The sequence below is a fragment of the Hyla sarda genome, chromosome 2, assembly GCF_029499605.1.
Source record: "Hyla sarda isolate aHylSar1 chromosome 2, aHylSar1.hap1, whole genome shotgun sequence".
NCBI lineage: Eukaryota > Metazoa > Chordata > Amphibia > Anura > Hylidae > Hyla > Hyla sarda.
The window spans coordinates 496,258,442-496,277,354 of record NC_079190.1 but is presented as its reverse complement, the minus strand read 5'-3'; the positions used below and the strand labels follow the sequence as shown (position 1 = coordinate 496,277,354).

General features: G+C 44.0%; 1 protein-coding gene across 1 annotated transcript in view; it reads right to left on the bottom strand.

The window, feature by feature from the left end:
• UMODL1 (uromodulin like 1) overlaps positions 1-18,913 on the bottom strand; it is a 91,608-nt gene that overhangs the window by 8,082 nt on the left and 64,613 nt on the right. Inside the window, exons 14-19 of the mRNA XM_056559729.1 lie at positions 16,876-17,016; positions 14,601-14,642; positions 12,020-12,529; positions 10,099-10,364; positions 7,261-7,406; positions 5,623-5,859 (exon numbers count right to left, since the gene is read on the bottom strand). Of these exons, the coding sequence (XP_056415704.1) occupies positions 5,623-5,859; positions 7,261-7,406; positions 10,099-10,364; positions 12,020-12,529; positions 14,601-14,642; positions 16,876-17,016 (1,342 nt within the window). The remainder of the gene's footprint in view (positions 1-5,622; positions 5,860-7,260; positions 7,407-10,098; positions 10,365-12,019; positions 12,530-14,600; positions 14,643-16,875; positions 17,017-18,913) is intronic.

Here is an 18,913-nt window from a genome sequence, read left to right as displayed (position 1 = left end):
ATTCGCGAATATTCGCAAATTCGTGAATATGCGATATTCGCGAATAAAATTCGAATTGCGAGTATTCGCGAGCAACACTAATGATGACATGGAGAAGAATAACATGACGTGGAGAAGAAGACAAAGAAGAAAAAGATGATGAAGATGAAGAAGACAATGATGACAAAAAAAGAAATCAAGATAGATAAGGTACAAGCAGAAGACAAGAAAATGAACACAAATTAAGAGGAAAACAAAAAGGAGTAGAAATCAAGGAAGACAAAGTCAAGAAAGGCAAAGAGGTATAAAAAAAAAAGAATCAAAGAGATGTAAAAGAGGAAGACAAAATTGAAGAGGAAAAAGATAAACAAGGCAAAAAAGCAGAAAACAGGTGACAGGGTGCAATCAAGCTAAACATGTCTGTCATGTCACATAGGGCATAGTGCACCCTGAGCGTACCCAGAACCCCTATCACTGCCTAGTTGCATAACTGCCCTAAGCAGCGGCTCTACAACTGGGTACCAGTCCCTCCTCTGGAATAAAGTGCAGGGATGTTAAGTCAAAACAACAAACAAAACTGTACGGAGGTTGGAGAAACAGGTCAAGATGCAAGGGGTTAGCAAACAGACAGGGAACCAAGATACTAAAAAACTGCAGGAATGCAAGTAGTAGCAAGAAGTAGCAACAGGGAGATAAGCGGCAGGTTTATAAACAAAGTTACAAATGTGAACAGGCACAGACTGGAATGGCATTAAATGTAACGGAATCAGAACAAAGCTGAAAACTGAAATGAAATCAAGAGCCCAGCCAGGAGGCTGAGGAGGAAAGAAATACCCCTCCTCAGCTGCTAATTGGCCTGGACCTGTAACTTTTACCTGACTGGAGAACAACATGTACAGCCTGGCCAAGTGTGATAGTTACACTGTCACATTGGAAATACAGTCCAATCTGCAGGGCTCATGTTATAAAGCAGGGGGCGCTGAGCAGGTTAATATATAGTTGTGGAAAAAGTTCCAAGATAATTGGTCATTTATTCATGTAAATCTCTGCTCATTCTGAGCTAAGAAGTGATGTGGGCCTACTGAGTGACAGCTCTTTATGTATATGTGTGCATATAGAGAAAGCTGTCAATCACTGAGTAGGACCTCCCATGTGACTACTTAGCTTAGAATGAGCAGAGATTTACACGAATAAATGACAAATTATCCTGGAACTGTTCCCACAAAACTATATATCAATCTGCTCAGCTCCTTCTGCTCTATAACATGATGCTTTTACATAGGACTGCATCTCTATGGTGACAGGTTCCCTTCAAACTGATTCATTATAGACAAGGTTAAAAATACAGTATATGACTGCTCATAGCAAGTATAAAAAGAACCTCCTACATTTATGAAATTACAGATATTTTGACAAGTGTAATTGTCGCCAACTACCATAAAATACATCAATGTTTAAATATTTGGGCCGATATGATTATTAAAGGGGTACTCCGCTGCTCAGTGTTTGGAACAAACTGTTCCGAACGCTGAAGCCGCCAGCTCGTGATGTCATAGTCCCGCCCCTCATGATGTCATGCCCCGCCCCCTCAATGCAAGTTTATGGGAGAGGGCGGGACATCTGTCATGCCCCTCACATAGACTTGCATTGAGGGGGCGGGGCATGACGTCATGAGGGGGCAAGGCTATGACGTCACAAGATCCCAGCTCCAGCATTCGGAACAGTTTGTTCCAAACGCTGAGCAGTGGAGTACCCCTTTAAGTAAAAGGAACTTGTCAGGTTGAATATTGGCATGTGATAGAACAGGAGGAGCTGAACTGGTTGATATATGGTTTTGTGGGAAAGGATTTTAAAGAGGTATTCCAGGCAAAAACTTATATATATATATATATATATATATATATATATATATATATCAACTGGCTTCGGAAAGTTAAACAGATTTGTAAATTACTTCTATTAAAAAATCTTAATCCTTCCAATAGTTATTAGCTTCTGAAGTTGAGTTGCTGTTTTCTGTCTAACTGCTTTCTGATGACTGACGTCCCGGGAGCTGTCCAGCTCCTATGGGGATATTCTCCCATCAAGCAAGCGATATTCTCCAATCATGCACAGTTCCCGTGACGTGACATCATCATTGAGCAGTTAGACAGAAAACTTCAGAAGCTAATAACTATTGGAAGGATTAAGATTTTTTAATAGAAGTAATTTACAAATCTGTTTAACTTTCCGGAGCCAGTTGATATATATAAAAAAGTTTTTGCCTGGAATACCCCTTTAATACAACCTGTAATTTAGTTATTTAAATCCCTCCTCACTATGGTATGGTTGTAAGTGTCTGGTAGGCGCAGTGACAGATTAGGACCACCCACTGGACTCACAGGACAAGAGTAAGCAGGAATTTAAATGATAAAAATGACAAGGTATCCTTTGACTTTTCCAACAAGTGGGAAGCCTATCGGCTGAATTTGTGTGAGGGGCGGGAGCTTCCGCCCCCCCCCCTCCCCCCCCCCCCCCCACGCGTTCAGGCGGGGCATAGAGCAATCAAGGTTAGGGGCAGGGGTATAAAATGCCCCTGCTCCTACGGGAGGGGCGTACAGGACATTTTGCGGACGTGACGTGGTGAGGATGTGCGTGGTGGATCTCCCGCCGAAAATCATGCGGCGCTCGGGTAGCTGCTCACAGCCGGTTCTGGTCCCGCTGTCGAAAAACAGCTTATGAAGTAAGGTAGGTGTGCTAGGGTGGTACCAGAACCAGCGGGCCATCAGTTTGCGGGTAATCTTCTCTTGTTCCGCTGTTTACTTACCTGCAAGATATCCATCGCCGGGCCAGTACACACGCCCCCCCCTAGCATGATTGGCTGCGAAGCCTCACGTGACTATACTACACTACATAGTGACGCGTCCATAGTTACTGACACTGCTGGGTGACTCCAGTACATACCGACCACGGGCATCTCGCTCATAGCTGGCACACGTTTTCTAACTGGTTACCACAGATGCAGTGTCACGTCGGAGCTTCACGGCCAGCTACTGCTGCCGGTATGCGGCAGTGGAGACCATTGTCATGTTATGGAGGTTGCAGTGCATTGATGTATGCCATTCTCTGTACTGAATTTCATGTTTACGGTGGATCAGTCCATCCCTGGTTAGGTGGGAGCATTGTTGGGGGTATTCCGGCGTGGCAATTAGCGCTGAAAAGTACTCCTTAAAGAACATTACTGATAAGAGATAGTGATTGCTAAGATGCTGGTCTTGATAGCGGTGGACACCTGTAAACTAGTGTACCGTACTTAATGTCATGGTTTCTGTACATACGCTCATCACGTTACATGGTCATTCACTAGCAGCCCATACGGCCGTACACTTGTAATTCTACCCGCTATTCTACACGTAAGAAAAAAATATATATATCAACGCTTTCACGGCACGTACGCTCCATACGTATACTAGTAACGTGCATACTGCAAGTACGTTTACAGCTTACCTTGCAAGTACACTCATTGTGTCTACACGGCTACGATCATAGGCGTACTGTTCACAGGTCATGGCGGGCCATACTTTCATACGCTCATGGGGTGTACATGGTCAACTTGCTTATTATGTTCATTAAACATGGCATCCATACTATTCATTCGTTCTTGGCTTTGATTATACTGGCATACCTTGACTTGTTCACACGGGTAGGGCATCTTCACTGTTCGTACCTTTATAACTTGCTTATCGTCTGTACGCTCATGGCCTTATTCTCATACACGCATGGGGCACTACTCGTACATCCACAGTATCTACGGCTTCACGCATAGCCTCTACACGGTACACAAGCTCACATAATTTAATTAGCTGTACGTCCGTAGCATTCACACTTAGCAATCTCATTGATTCTGTTTCACCTCGTGGTGTTTCTACTTCCATGCTCACTATGGGTGATACTGTCACAAAGGTTACTGACACGTCTTCAGAACGATAACGTTATGAATTCATAGGTGGCCTGCTTAGCCGTCATGCCTGCCACGTCTGCAGAGGGAGGCGGCACGCAGGTTATCGTTACTGACACGTTTTCAGAACAATAACATCTCGATTCATAGGTTGTTATACACCCGTTACACCTGCCACGTCTGCAGGGGGCGCACCACACAATCGTTGCTACTGACACGTCTTCAGAGCGGTACATTACGACACATAGGTGGTGGTTTTACCCAGTATGCCTGCCACATCCGCAGGGAGAGACACCACGCAAGTTACGGTTACTGACACGTCTTCAGAGCAATAACATCTCGATTCACAGGCTGTTATACACTCGTCATACCTGCCACGTCTGCAGGGGGTGCACCACGCAACAGTTGCTACTGACACGTTTTCAGAACGGCAACATTACGACACATAGTTGGTGGTTGTACCCAGTATGCCTGCCACGTCCGCAGGGGGAGACACCACGCAGGTTATGGTCACTGACACGTCTTCAGAGCGATATCGGTACGACACATAGGGGGCCTGTTTACCAGTTATACTTGCCACGTCTGCAGGGGGAGGCGGCACACAGGTTATTGTTACTGACACGTTTTCAGAACAATAACATCTCGATTCATAGGCTATCATACACTCGTCATACCTGCCACATCTGCAGGGGGCACACCACGCAATCATTGCTACTGACACGTCTTCAGAGCAACAATATCACGCTTCACGGGTTGTGGTATACCCATTATACCTGCCATGTTGCAGGGGAAGGCACGGCGCAATTGGTATCACTGACAAATACAACTACATCACGACATGTAGGCGGTTGTATACGCTTCATTCCTGCCACGCCTGCAGGAGGATACACTGCAAAGTTATTGTCACGGACATTTTCACAGGGTTTTTCAGGCACACAGGTAGTGGCAAGAACAGGAACATAGTTAATATGTAAAATATTTTTGCCCTCTTATTCCTACCAGGTTCATTTTTGCCCACTAAAGGCGTGCCCTCCGTCGCGGTCATGGGCACAATTCTGACCATTAGGTTAGTGTAATGTTTTCATACAGGTACGTATGGATTGCTGTATTCACGAGCACGAGCTTGAAGCCCCGAACACAAGTGGGAAGCCTATCGGCTGAATTTGTGCGAGGGGCGGGAGCTTCCGCCCCCCCCCCCCCCCACGCGATCAGGCGGGGCATAGAGCAATCGAGGTTAGGGGCAGGGGTATAAAATGCCCCTGCTCCTACGGGAGGGGCGTACAGGACATTTTGCGGACCCCTCCCAGCCCTCCCTCTTTTTCAATTAGCCATTACAGGGCATGCCCACTAAAGGCGTGCCCTCCGTCGCGGTCATGGGCACAATTCTGACCATTAGGTTAGTGTAATGTTTTCATACAGGTACGTATGGATTGCTGTATTCACGAGCACAAGCTTGAAGCCCCGAAAACAAATGTATATATCAATCTGCTCAGCTCCTCCTGCTCTATAGAGTGATGCTCTCAAATCAGACACCATGGTTAATGAGAATGATTTGTTTATGGAGGGAAGTTAATAACTTTATATACCAAATCACCTGAACCTTCTTCATAAAAGATTTACAACCCTTACTCTCCACTAGATACGTCTTTAAGAAATGCCAAATACTAGCAGGATTAGAAGCAGCAGAATGAGTCGTAGGTACTCACCTCTCCTTGATGAAGGGAAAGGATATGGGGTCATTGGAGTTTTCGGTGGGTGTTGCCCAGCAGTCATCGATCACCACTTTATACTGATTCTCCACTGGTTTTATTCTGATCTGAACCGTTATCTCATCGGTGGCCGACAGTGTGAAGTTTGGTGGGATGGGCTGGTCGCCGATAAACAGCTGGAATTCCGGCAGAAAAGTTCCATCAGCATCAAGTTTTTCTATGACGGTGTAAAGTCTGTAAAAGAGGTGACTTTTTTTTTAGGTACAGAAATTGAGTTTGAGATGTTTTGTTTCGGGGGCCAATTTAGAACAATAGTGGTGAGACTATCCTCCTATAGAATATGATGCTCGGTTCTGAAACTACCAAAATCCATAAATATTAGTGGTCTCAGTCCTGTTTTTTTTACAGCAGACTTTAGCACCGTGAGGTTGCAATACCTGCTGTATTCATTCCCTCTCTGCTCCTCTGCCTGTGGCATTGCTCAGCACAAGGCAGACAGGGAGATGGTCATGTAGGCCAGTGTTTCCCAACCCAGTCCTCAAGGCACACCAACAGTCCAGGATTTAAATTTTTCCCTGTTCTATTCCAATGGAGTAACTGAAAAAACCCGGAATGTTGGTGTGCCTTGAGGACTGGGTTGGGAAACACTGATGTAGGCTATACGGGCTGGTGAGAGGTAGGAATATCAATCAGGGGGTGGGGCTTAAGCTCAGAGAAAAGACTCAGCTAGGTATGTTGAGAAAACAGAGGATGATGTGTCCTCTTAGGAGAAAGGAAGGAGCCAGGGAGCTGCTGAGACAACACCACACTGACAATGAAAAGACTACACAACTTCCTGTCAGGAGAATGGGAGGGGCTGGACAGCTGCTGAGACAAAAACCACACTGACAATGAGAGGACTACACAACTTCCTGTTAGTAGAGAGGAAGGAGCTGGGGAGCTGCTGAGACAACATCACACTGAAATTGAGAGGACTACACAATATTTTTCTAAAACCGGAATACCCCTTTAATCACTTACAAGCAGTTTTTTGTAAGTGGTGTAAGGTTATTGCCGAACAATTATCTGTGTTGCGTGGGGGAAATAGAAGACATTATAATGATGTGGGCAAGTTTGGCATGTTTCTGGCTAAGATTCTCTAAAAGGTGCTTTACCTCCAAAGACACATAGGAGGAGATTTATCAAAACCTGTCCAGAAGAAAAGTTGCTGAGTTGCCCATAGCAACCAAATTACTTTTTTAGAGGGCTTTTCAAAGATGAAAGAAGCGATCTGATTGGTTGCCATGGGCAACTCAGCAACTTTTTCTCTGGACAGTCTTTGATAAATCTCTCCCATATTGCTGCGCCACAAGATAGGGGATAGGTGTCCGATTATGGTAGGGTCTGATGACTGGGATCCCCTGCATTGTCAAGAACATGAATGGTACACAGATTTGACAGATGAAAGTGCCAAAGCTAGTTGAGCGCTGTATCTCCTATAAACCCTGAACAGCCGTGGAGCACTGATGAGTCCCATTCTGAAGATACCAGAGTTTCAGCAGTCGGACCTCCAACAATCTGACAGATGGATATGGAATAAGTGTCTATGGTGGTAAAAACCCTTTAAATAAGATGAGATAACAGAAGATATCATACCCTCCTGCAGGATTGTATCCACTTGTCAACAGGATCTCGTTGTGGAACACGCAGCGTATATAGCTAATAGCTTTTGGGGGGAAATTTTGAAATGTCGATGAGATGTTAACGTACAGGGTCGAGTTCACTACTGTATGAGTCTTGTTCTGAAAAAAAAAACAAAAAAACATTTAAAAGATCAACTGTCTTAGGCCGGGTTCACACAGACAGAAGAATGTATTGTTCATTGTGATTCTCATTACTGGGGGTGAATAGGGAGAGTAAGCCCTAAGCTGTCCCTAGAAACACTCTCCCTGCCTACTGGCCCATTTGCCCTAAACGGCGGATCGACAACCACAGTGCTGGTCCCTTCCTGCGCTAAAGTGCATTGGATGTAAAGGTACACAAATAATACTGTACATAGTCGGAAACACAACCAAACAACCAGATAAACCAGAAAGGATATAAATATACAAACAGGTAGGATATAGCCTACTAACATACAGTTCAGAAACCGGAATCAAGATTAACGGCAAATATGAATGACTAGATATGGAATAAGTAAACAGCAGAAACCAGGAGATACAGGGGATGAACAGATGAAGTCAATGTAAAACACTAAACATGTCAGGAAACATAGAACACAGTTCACTCTGAACACTGAAAACAAACAGATAAAGAGGACACAGATCAGTGAGAAAGCACAGAGGACACTATAGACCAATGGTAATGCACAGAGGACACTCTAGATTAGTAATCTTGTACACTATGATCAGTGCATGTACTAAAAACACTTAATATCTGAAATCATGAACTCTCAAGTCTCCCCACTCCAAACATGGAGGGATATCAATACTTAAGCCAAATAGACTACTAGCCAGTGGGCACACTCCATCGTGTGATCAGGATGCTGGCCTAGTTGGAAACAGAAATATAATACACGGAACACTAGACCGAGAAACAGATGCGTCTGAACAGACTCCACAAAACCAAACTCCAACACATGGAGGAATACAGGTCAGGATACCAAACAGGAATAATACAAAACCAAACTCCATAACATGGAGGAATACGGGTCAGGATACTAAATACAGAGCACGGTACAAGCAAGACTCACAGTATGAACACAGACTAAGATAACAAGGACATACATATTTCCTAAAAACCGACAGATGTACTAATAACAAGGCAGACTAAAATCTATCATACACAGACATAATAACCATGGTTAAACCTAAAACTAATAAAAAACTAATAAAATAGTCAGAGTAGATCTAATAACAAGCTCAGAGCCCCAAGAGAGCTTGGGTTTTAAAGCCCCACCCGAGCTGCAATAGGGTGAGAGCATTAACTGTTCCAACCCTGGGAAGAATAGCCCAGAAACTGCTCAGACATATAAAACTAGTGTCTGAACAAACCCCAAGACAGGGAAATATAAAAACACAAAAACAGGCATTACAGTGATAATTGTTTTGTTCATTTATATTGTGTTGCACTGTATGTTTAGGGAATGTACTGGATATTTATAAGGAGGCATGATGCAGAGTACCCATGTGACCCTGATTGCCCAATGGGAACCCCCAAATTGCCCTATATATAGTGTAGGGGGGGAGCTATCCAGTTTAGTTTCGGTTTCTGCTGTGTGCAGAGCTCCATGTGAGCTGCAGTGTGGAAAGGAGTCGGAAGAAGTGTGAGGTGATTCCAAGGGAAACCTGAAGAAAATCTCTTATCAAATCAACCCGCCATTCTGCAAGTGTTCCCCGCACAGGAGTTGGTGAGTTTATACCCTGATGGTGTCAGTAAATTGGACCTTAGCAAGTCAATTCAAGTGGGTGAAAAGCACCATAAGTCCCAGCAAGGCCTCAGGGCTCCCACAGGTTACACTGCATCCCTTCTACTCTGTTCCATACTGTAAATATTGTACTATCTGCTCCAGCCTGTAAAAAGACAGTTATCCGTAACCTGGCATCTGTGTTTTTATTGCCCCGTGCCTGGCCCAAGAGAAACTGTCTCCACCTCAGACCGTGTAGGTCAACGATGCCCTGGTATCACGATGTGACATGTATATATTGCAACCCTGTGTCACCACCTATCCTGTACTGATCTTAAATGGACACTGTCAGAATCTAAAATCATCTTGGCAAAACATTAACCTTTCCAATATATTTCAAAATAAATTTTTTTACTTTTTTTTTTTTTTTTATAGAAATCATGGCTTCTAAAAGATCACTAGGGGTCCCTATTCCACCCAGAACACAATCCTGCCTGGCTGCAGCATCACTTTTGCCCCAGCTGAAGCACAGGCTTGGAAAAAGTCCAGGAAGTGAGGGTGGGATTAGCACTCCTCTGTGCTCACTCCTGTATTATCAGACTGCAGCACAAAAACAGAGAGAAGGGGGTTACAGAGACGCCTGCCGTGATTGGATGAAGAGATCCAGCACTCAGAGAGTAAGCTGAGTCATGCAGAGTGAGGACACGTCCCCTCCAAAGCACAGAATAACAAGCAAGTGAGCAATGGATAGAAAGTATTTGTGAGAGAAATATAGGTGCTAGAAAATTGTACAGGATTAGGTACTGAGTAACATATAACTTTTTTTCTTTCTTGTGGGATATGACAGGTATGCTTTAAGTAATATCTTGTATTATCCTTTAGAGCTACCCTCACCATTCTGCTGGTGGGGTCACTGTGTACATACATTACATTACTTATCCTGTACTGATCCTGAGTTATATCGTGTATTATACTCCAGAGCTGTACTCACTATTCTGCTGGTGGGGTCACTGTGTACATACATTACATTACTTATCCTGTACTGATCCTGAGTTATATCCTATACTATACTCCAGAGCTGCACTCACAGTTTGCACATGAGTATAACAGTTCTTCCATCCGGCTTCTATAAAGATGTGGGTGTCATTGCTGCAGTTTTCGGAACATTCCGGGCTCCCAAGGAACAGAGAGTGAGTGTCAATGGACATCATGTTCAGGTAGGCCTTCTCCATAAAGATCCCGATCTTCCCCATAACACACATGACCGTGCTTGCATCTTTCAGTGTTAGGCTGGGGGGCTTCTGTGTGATCTTCAGAACACTGAGGGGTGACAATGGTGGTATACTGGTGGATCCTACAATGAAGGGAAATATAAATCATAAGACTTGGGAATTGTCTACTTATGGGCCAGAGGAGCCGGGATGCAACTATAGTCTTCAAACTTCCATTTGGATATCCAGCTACCAGCACGTGGGAGCCAAGTGGAGAGTCACAATCCAGTTCGTTCCATTCATGGCTGATGTTTATTAGTGCAGATAAAATCTACGTGTCTGGAGCAGCGCTTCCCAACCAGTGTGTCTCCAGCTGTTGCAAAACTACAACTCTCAGCATGTCTGAACAGCTTTTGGCTGTCTTGGTATGCTGGAAGTTGTCGTTTTTCAACAGCTGGAGACACACTGGTCTGGAGTCTACAATCGGAGAGATGTTTGTGCTGGTGATGTATTGAGCTCACAGGATGAGGTATATCCTCTATTATGCTCCAGAGCTGCACTCACTATTCTGCTGGTGAGGTCACTGTGTACATACATTATATTACTTATCCTGTACTGATCCTGAGTTATATCCTGTATTATACTCCAGAGCTGTACTCACTATTCTGCTGGTGAGGTCACTGTGTACATACATTACATTACTTATCCTGTACTGATCCTGAGTTATATCCTGTATTATACTCCAGAGCTGTACTCACTATTCTGCTGGTGAGGTCACTATACGTACATTACATTACTTATCCTGTACTGATCCCGAGTTATATCCTGTATTATACTCCAGAGCTGTACTCACTATTCTGCTGGTGAGGTCACTATGTACATACATTACGTTACTTATCCTGTACTGATCCTGAGTTATGTCCTGTATTATACTCCAGAGCTGTACTCACTATTCTGCTGGTGAGGTCACTGTGTACATACATTACATTACTTATCCTGTACTGATCCTGAGTTATATCCTGTATTATACTCCAGAGCTGCACTCACTATTCTGCTGGTGAGGTCACTGTGTACATACATTACATTACTTATCCTGTACTGATCCTGAGTTATATCCTGTGTTATACTCCAGAGCTGTACTCACTATTCTGCTGGTGAGATCACTGTGTACATACATTACATTACTTATCCTGTACTGATCCTGGGTTATATCCTGTATTATACTCCAGAACTGTACTCACTATTCTGCTGGTGAGGTCACTGTGTACATACATTACATTACTTATCCTGTACTGATCCTGAGTTATATCCTGTATTATACTTCTGAGCTGTACTCACTATTCTGCTGGTGGGATCACTGTGTACATACATTACATTACTTATCCTGTACTGATCCTGAGTTATATTCTGCCTTATACTCCAGATCTGTACTCACTATTCTGCTAGTGAGGTCACTGTGTACATACATTACATTACTTATCCTGTACTGATCCTGAGTTATATCCTGTATTATACTTCTGAGCTGTACTCACTATTCTGCTGGTGGGATCACTGTGTACATACATTACATTACTTATCCTGTACTGATCCTGAGTTATATCCTGTATTATACTCCAGAGCTGTACTCACTATTCTGCTGGTGAGGTCACTGTACGTACATTACATTACTTATCCTGTACTGATCCTGAGTTATATCCTGTATTATACTCCAGAGCTGTAAACGATAAAAGTTTCCATTCACTGACTGCAACGTCCATGCTTTACACCTACAATCACTCCTAAGTTGTGGTGCACCTACCAACATTCACCCCCATTATGGGTAAAGAGCAAGAAATCCCCCGGCTTGTTGTCCGTGTTGTCATGGGGATGACGGTGACTATCCCTTTATCGCTTGTGGATGGCGGCACAGTCTTCACCTGGGTGACTGCGCTGATCCCGGATGCGTTGGCTTTCGCAGTGGTGTCTATAACACTAGGAGTGGAGTTGGTGGCCGCAGTGTGGTGACTTGTAGTGGGCACTGGGGTTGGCAGGGTGGAGTTCACTGGTCCCAGTGTAGGGTGTCCTGCTGGTATCGATGTGCTCACTATAGACTGGTCTGGACTGGGGCCTACAGAACCCTCCGCACTGGATGATAGGGGACTTGTTGTAGATGAACCTTCCTGATATCCAGGAGTCGTCTCTTTGGCATTTGTCAGGTGTCCCAGATGTGGGGACGTGGTTGGAGGTGAAGTCTCTACAGGACTCGTAGCAGATCCTCCAGTTGTGGGGTCTGCACTCGCTGTAGGGGTTGATACTTGATGGACCTGTTCTGTAAGAGATGTGGAAACAGGAAACTGGGAGAATTAACAGTACAGTCGAGATAGGGATCTGCAAATCACTGAAAAGTATACATATTGCGCCAAAGTGATTAAAATGGCGCACATAGCACGATACACACAGGCCCACATCGTTCATGCCCCTGATCGTTCATGCCAACTTTTAAAAGAAATCTACAAAAGTTCTAGTCACTCCCTAGATTTAAAAAGACATAAAAATTTCAATAGAAGTGTCAAAATTTGATGCAAATCCAGATGTTATTTACATGGACTCAAATGCGCAAAATTTACGAGAGGAGGTGCAGATCTATCTGTATACTGCTGCTTCTATGTATATGGCATCAGGATACATAGTAGTTATATCCCTCCCCTCCAGTGCTATCTATACAGTATACTGCTGCTATCTCTATGGATCAGGATATATAGTATACACCTCCCCTTCCAGCTCTATCTGTATACTGCTGCTGATATCTCTATGGGATCAGGATATGTAGTAGTTCAACACCTCCCTTCCAGCTCTATTTGTATACTGCTGCTGCTATCTCTATGGATCAGGATATATAGTATGCACCTCCCCTTCCAGCTCTATCTGTATACTGCCGTCCCAATGAGGCCACCTTATCGCGGTGGGACAGTCCAAGCTATTTGACCGCCGGCGGAGACAAATTTGCGAGCTAAGTGCCTCACTATCTCATAGTTTCACATTTGCATCTATTACACCATAGCTGTATAGCTCTCCATGTTTTATCTGCATGTTCATGTTTCGACTATATCCTTGTGCTAGCAGTGTGCTGCTGTATTCTTCTGTTGCTGTATATCTAGCCTAGTAGCGTGCACCTGTAGGCCAGGTCCATATAATAGTTTGGTATCAACTAAAGTGCTGGCTGACTTATTCTTTGTCTGTATTGCACATACGGGGGAGTGACTACCTCCATGTTGGCCTTGCACCCCACCCACCTCTATCAGGTGTGTATATAAGGTGTCTTGGATGTTCCAGATCCTGCCATGCTTACTGAACTGTTCACACAGAGGCATATTCACAGTGTAGGGTCCGTCCCAAGGAGGCTAACTTATCGCGGTGGGACGGTCCAAGCTATTTGACCGCCGGCGGAGACAAATTTGCGAGCTAAGTGCCTCACTATTTCATAGCTTCACATTTGCATCTATTACACCATAGCTGTATAGCTCTCCATGTTTTATCTGCATATTCATGTTTCATCTATATCTTTGTGCTGGCAGTGTGCTGCTGCATTCTTCTGTTGCTGTATACTGCTGCTGATATCTCTATGGGATCAGGATATATAGTAGTTCAACACCTCCCTTCCAGCTCTATTTGTATACTGCTGCTGCTATCTCTATGGGATCAGGATACATAGTTGATATGCCCCTCTTCTCGGCTCTATCTGTATACTACTACTACTATCTCTATGGGATCAAGGTATATAGTAGTTATACACCTTCCGACCAGATCTGTCAGTAAACTGCTATCTTTATGGGATCAGAACATATTATAGTTATACACCTCCCCTCCAGCTCTATCTGTACACTGCTGCTATCTCTATCTATCTATCTATCAGGATATACTGTATAGTAGTTATACACCTCCTCTCCCAGCTCTCTGTATATGGTTGCTATCTCTTTGGGATCAGTATATATATAGTAGTTATAGCCCTTCTCTTCAGCTCTATCTGTATACTGCTGCTATCTCTATCTATCTATCAGGATATACTGTATAGTAGTTATACACCTCCTCTCCCAGCTCTCTGTATATGGTTGCTATCTCTTTGGGATCAGTATATATATATAGTAGTTATAGCCCTTCTCTTCAGCTCTATCTGTATACTGCTGCTGCTATCTCTATGGATCAGGATATATAGTTGATATACACCTCCCCTGAGGCTCTTTTCACACTTTGCTTTTTTCCTGCATCTTTTCAGTTTTTGCTCTGCTGTTCCTAAATTCTGTGCAAAATTTTTTACTATTTTACTGCAAATGTTCAAATCAGGTAAATCACAGTAAATGTTTTCATACACGGAAGACGTTAAGAGGAAGTTTACATCTTACCAAAGCCAAAATAATCGGGGCTCGCGGAGGTCGGTTCTCCACCTATAAAATATATATAAGTCCCAGTATATTGATTGTGTAGTCAGAAAAACCTCTGAAGATGTTAAGAAATGAATCAAATTAATTATGGCTGAAAATAAAAAGACTTAAAGGGGTACTCCGCTGCTCAGCATTTGGAACAAACTGTTCCAAACGCTGGAGCCAACGTCGGGAGCTCTTGATGTCATAGCCCCGCCCCCTCATTGCAAGTCTATGGGAAGGGGCATGACGGCTGTCCAATAAACTTGCATGGGGGGGGGGCATGATGTCATGAGGGGGTGGGGCTATGACGTCACAAGCTCCCGGCACCGACTCCAGCATTCAGAACAGTTTGTTCCAAAAGCTGAGCAGCGGAGTACCCCTATAATGTTGCCTTATAGTAGCTCCCTCTCTTTTTCTGATACAAAGCACCAAACCCTCTGCATAGACACACCGGGGAATTAATCAAATGGTGTGCGCCTGAAAAATTGTGTGGTCTGTGTGTTTTTTATTTTGCGCATTGACTTAAAAAATCAAAATGATGTAAACTTTGTGCTATATTCATGGTATTTTTTGGTTGTGCGCATCCAAGGGGCGTGGTTGGCGGATGCGCTGGTTGGTGCGCTAAATTTATCACTTGCACGCCAGCTTTTTACCCCCATTTTTCACTATTCAGGGGCTTTTTGTTATTTGTGCATCAAGTTATGTGTGCAACATAAAAACTATTGAGCAGCAACCGGGAACACCACACACTTTAGCAGCAGGTTTCACATTATGATAAATTCCCCACACCCCCATAGAGTCAAATAATATAAATCTGGCTGCCTGAAGCTACCATTAGGGGGAGCTCACTGCATACAGTTTATACATTCAGGCCAATAACGTAACAGTATGCAGTGGGCTTCTTCTAGGATTGTCTTTTGGCAGACAAATTTGTATCATTTAAAGGAGTGTTCCGGGATATAGGGGATAAGTTTAAGATCACGGGGGGGGGGGGGGGGGGGGCCCCCATGAACTCCCATACAGGGCCCCCAGCAGTCAGCGGCAAGGGGGCCTGTCTGACCACCGCATGACGCGACAGCCAACATGCCCCTCAATACATCTCTATGGGAGAGCCGGAGCGCGGCATTCTGCAGTCTCCAGCTCTGCCATAGAGATGTTTTGAGGGGGCATGTCGGCCGCCACATCATGAGGTGGTCGACACAAATTATTTCGGTGAAGAGCCGGGGGAACGTAACGGGAGATCGCGGGAGGCCCCAGCGGTCAACCCCCCGCAATCTGAAACTTATGCCCTATCATATCCCAGAGTACTCCGGTGGAAAACTTTTTTTTTTTAAATCAACTGGTGGCAGAAAGTTAAACAGATTAGTAAATTACTTCTATTAAACAATGTTAATCCTTCCAGTACTTATTAGCTGCTGTATACTACAGATTAAGTTTAATTGTTCTTTTCTGTCTGAGCACAGTGTTCTCTGCTGACACCTCTGTCCATGTCAGGAACTGTCCAGAGCAGGAGAGGTTTGCTATGGGGATTTTCTCCTGCTCTGGACAGTTCCTGACAAGGACAGAGGTGTCAGCAGAGAGCACTGTGGTCAGACAGGAAAGAACAACTCAACTTCCTTTGGAGCATACAGCAGATGATCAATGCTGGAAGGATTAAGATTTTTAAATAGAAGTAATTTACAAATCTGTTTAACTTTCTAGCATCAGTTGATTTGAAAAAAAAAATTTCCACAGGAGTACCCCTTTAAACTTAGTTGAGACTTCCTGTTCTGTCTTTGATGATACGGAGGAGGAGGCTGCCTGAAAGTGATCTATACAGCATTACAGCAAAAGGTGACACCAGTAGATAGAGAAGAAAACAGATGATGTTCACAGCTTAGCCTGCCCCTCCCTCTGAAAAGGTCTCAAAGAATGCCCAGTAATGTTTCTCATTCATGTGAATGGGTCAGCTCCTGTCTATTGTTTTTTATGTTCATGGGGCATAAAAAAGATTGCAATTTGGACATCCCCTATTGCAGTGGTCTTCAAACAGTTAACCTCCACCGTTTGGAAACCATTGCTATATTGTATTGATGGCGGTGGAGGGTCCCACTGTGAGTATGGCTTGGCAACTGATCATTTCACATGAAATGGACCTCATTTAAATGAAAGAGCGGGACACATAATTTGGGAGCCTTTCTTATGTATCTACATAAGCCAAAAGAACTATGGGCCCATAGTTGGACAGTGATCACTTCCAGGAGCTTGCACTCACCCTCACAGTTCCTCCCAGGCCTGCTGGGGTCTCTATCCACATATGACGGGCGGCATTCGCAGGTGTACGATCCAACCAGGTTCCTGCAGTCGGCGTACAAGTGACAGTCATTGTCCGCAGGTGTCAGGCACTCATCGAAATCTGCAAAGGGAACATGAGTATGACTGAGAGCGGTGCAAGGTCGTGTGGTATCTCCCTCATAGACAACAATAAATGAAGGAAGTCCCATCTATGCCCCTCCCACTATGACCTACTCCATGCTTTAAACTGCAACTCTGCTTGCTTGTACTGGCAGCTCAGTGCACTGAGAGACGATTTGTAAATCACAAGGAACTGGATGAATAAAAAAAATAGAACGATCAGGCTGGAGTATATGTGTGTATGTGTACAGAGACCCCCCGACCTACAATGTCCCCGACATACGATAATTTCAACATATGATGCATTTTTAGGTCGGGACCATCGCATAAACGGCTATCTGGCAACGCAGACTGCTTCAGCTGCTGCTGGATAGGCATTTAAGGTGCCCCACGTGGTCCGCTGATGATCACTCACCTGTCCCCGACGTTCAGGACTGCCCTCTTCGGGCTCCGCCATCGCTCTACTTTGTCATCATGTCGCCGCGCGCGCCGTTCCATCCAATAGGAGCGGCGTGATGACTGCGATGGAGAGCGACGATCCTGGCCAGCTGTGATGGTCCGGAGCAGTGAGGACACCCTGGGGATGTGATGACAGCGACAATCCAGGGCAGCGATGACGGTCCGGAGCGGCGGGGACAGATGAGTATAATTTTGTATGTTACTATTGCACAGATCCCTCAACATACGATGGATTCAAGTAACAATGGTTCATTTGGAATGAATTACCATCGTATGGTGAGGGATCACTGTATACGTGTGTAAGAGTGTAATGTGTGTGTGTGTGTGTGTGTGTGTGTATATGTGGATGTGTCCCTGTCACTTATCTATGAGACATATCAAAAGTTTTTTGACAAGTCAGGGTCTCAGTGTTCAGACTCCCACCATGTGTATTCTGTAAATGCGTGCTTATCATGTGTGTTCCGTAAATGCGTGCTTATCATGTGTGTTCCGTAAATGCGTGCTTATCATGTGTGTTCTGTAAATGCGTGCTTATCATGTGTGTTCTGTAAATGCGTGCTTAACATGTGTGCTCTGTAAATGCATGCTTATCATGTGTGTTCTGTAAATGCATGCTTATCATGTGTGTTCTGTAAATGCATGCTTATCATGTATGTTCTGTAAATGCGTGTTTATCATGTGTGTTCTGTAAATGCATGCTTATCATGTGTGTTCTGTAAATGCGTGCTTAACATGTGTGTTCTGTAAATGCATGCTTATCATGTGTGTTCTGTAAATGCGTGCTTATCATGTGTGTTCTGTAAATGCGTGCTTATCATGTGTGTTCTGTAAATGCGTGCTTATCATGTGTGTTCTGTAAATGCATGCTTATCATGTATGTTCTGTAAATGCGTGCTTATCATGTGTGTTCTGTAAATGCATGCTTATCAAAGTGTGTTCTGTAAATGCGTGCTTATCATGTGTGTTCTGTAAATGCGTGCTTATCATGTGTGTTCTGTAAATGCATGCTTATCATGTGTGTTCTGTAAATGCATGCTTATCATGTGTGTTCTGTAAATGCGTGCTTATCATGTGTGTTCTGTAAATGCATGCTTATCATGTGTGTTCTGTAAATGCATGCTTATCATGTATGTTCTGTAAATGCGTGTTTATCATGTGTGTTCTGTAAATGCATGCTTATCATGTGTGTTCTGTAAATGCATGCTTATCATGTGTGTTCTGTAAATGCGTGCTTATCATGTGTGTTCTGTAAATGCGTGCTTATCATGTGTGTTCTGTAAATGCGTGCTTATCATGTGTGTTCTGTAAATGCATGCTTATCATGTATGTTCTGTAAATGCGTGCTTATCATGTGTGTTCTGTAAATGCATGCTTATCAAAGTGTGTTCTGTAAATGCGTGCTTATCATGTGTGTTCTGTAAATGCGTGCTTATCATGTG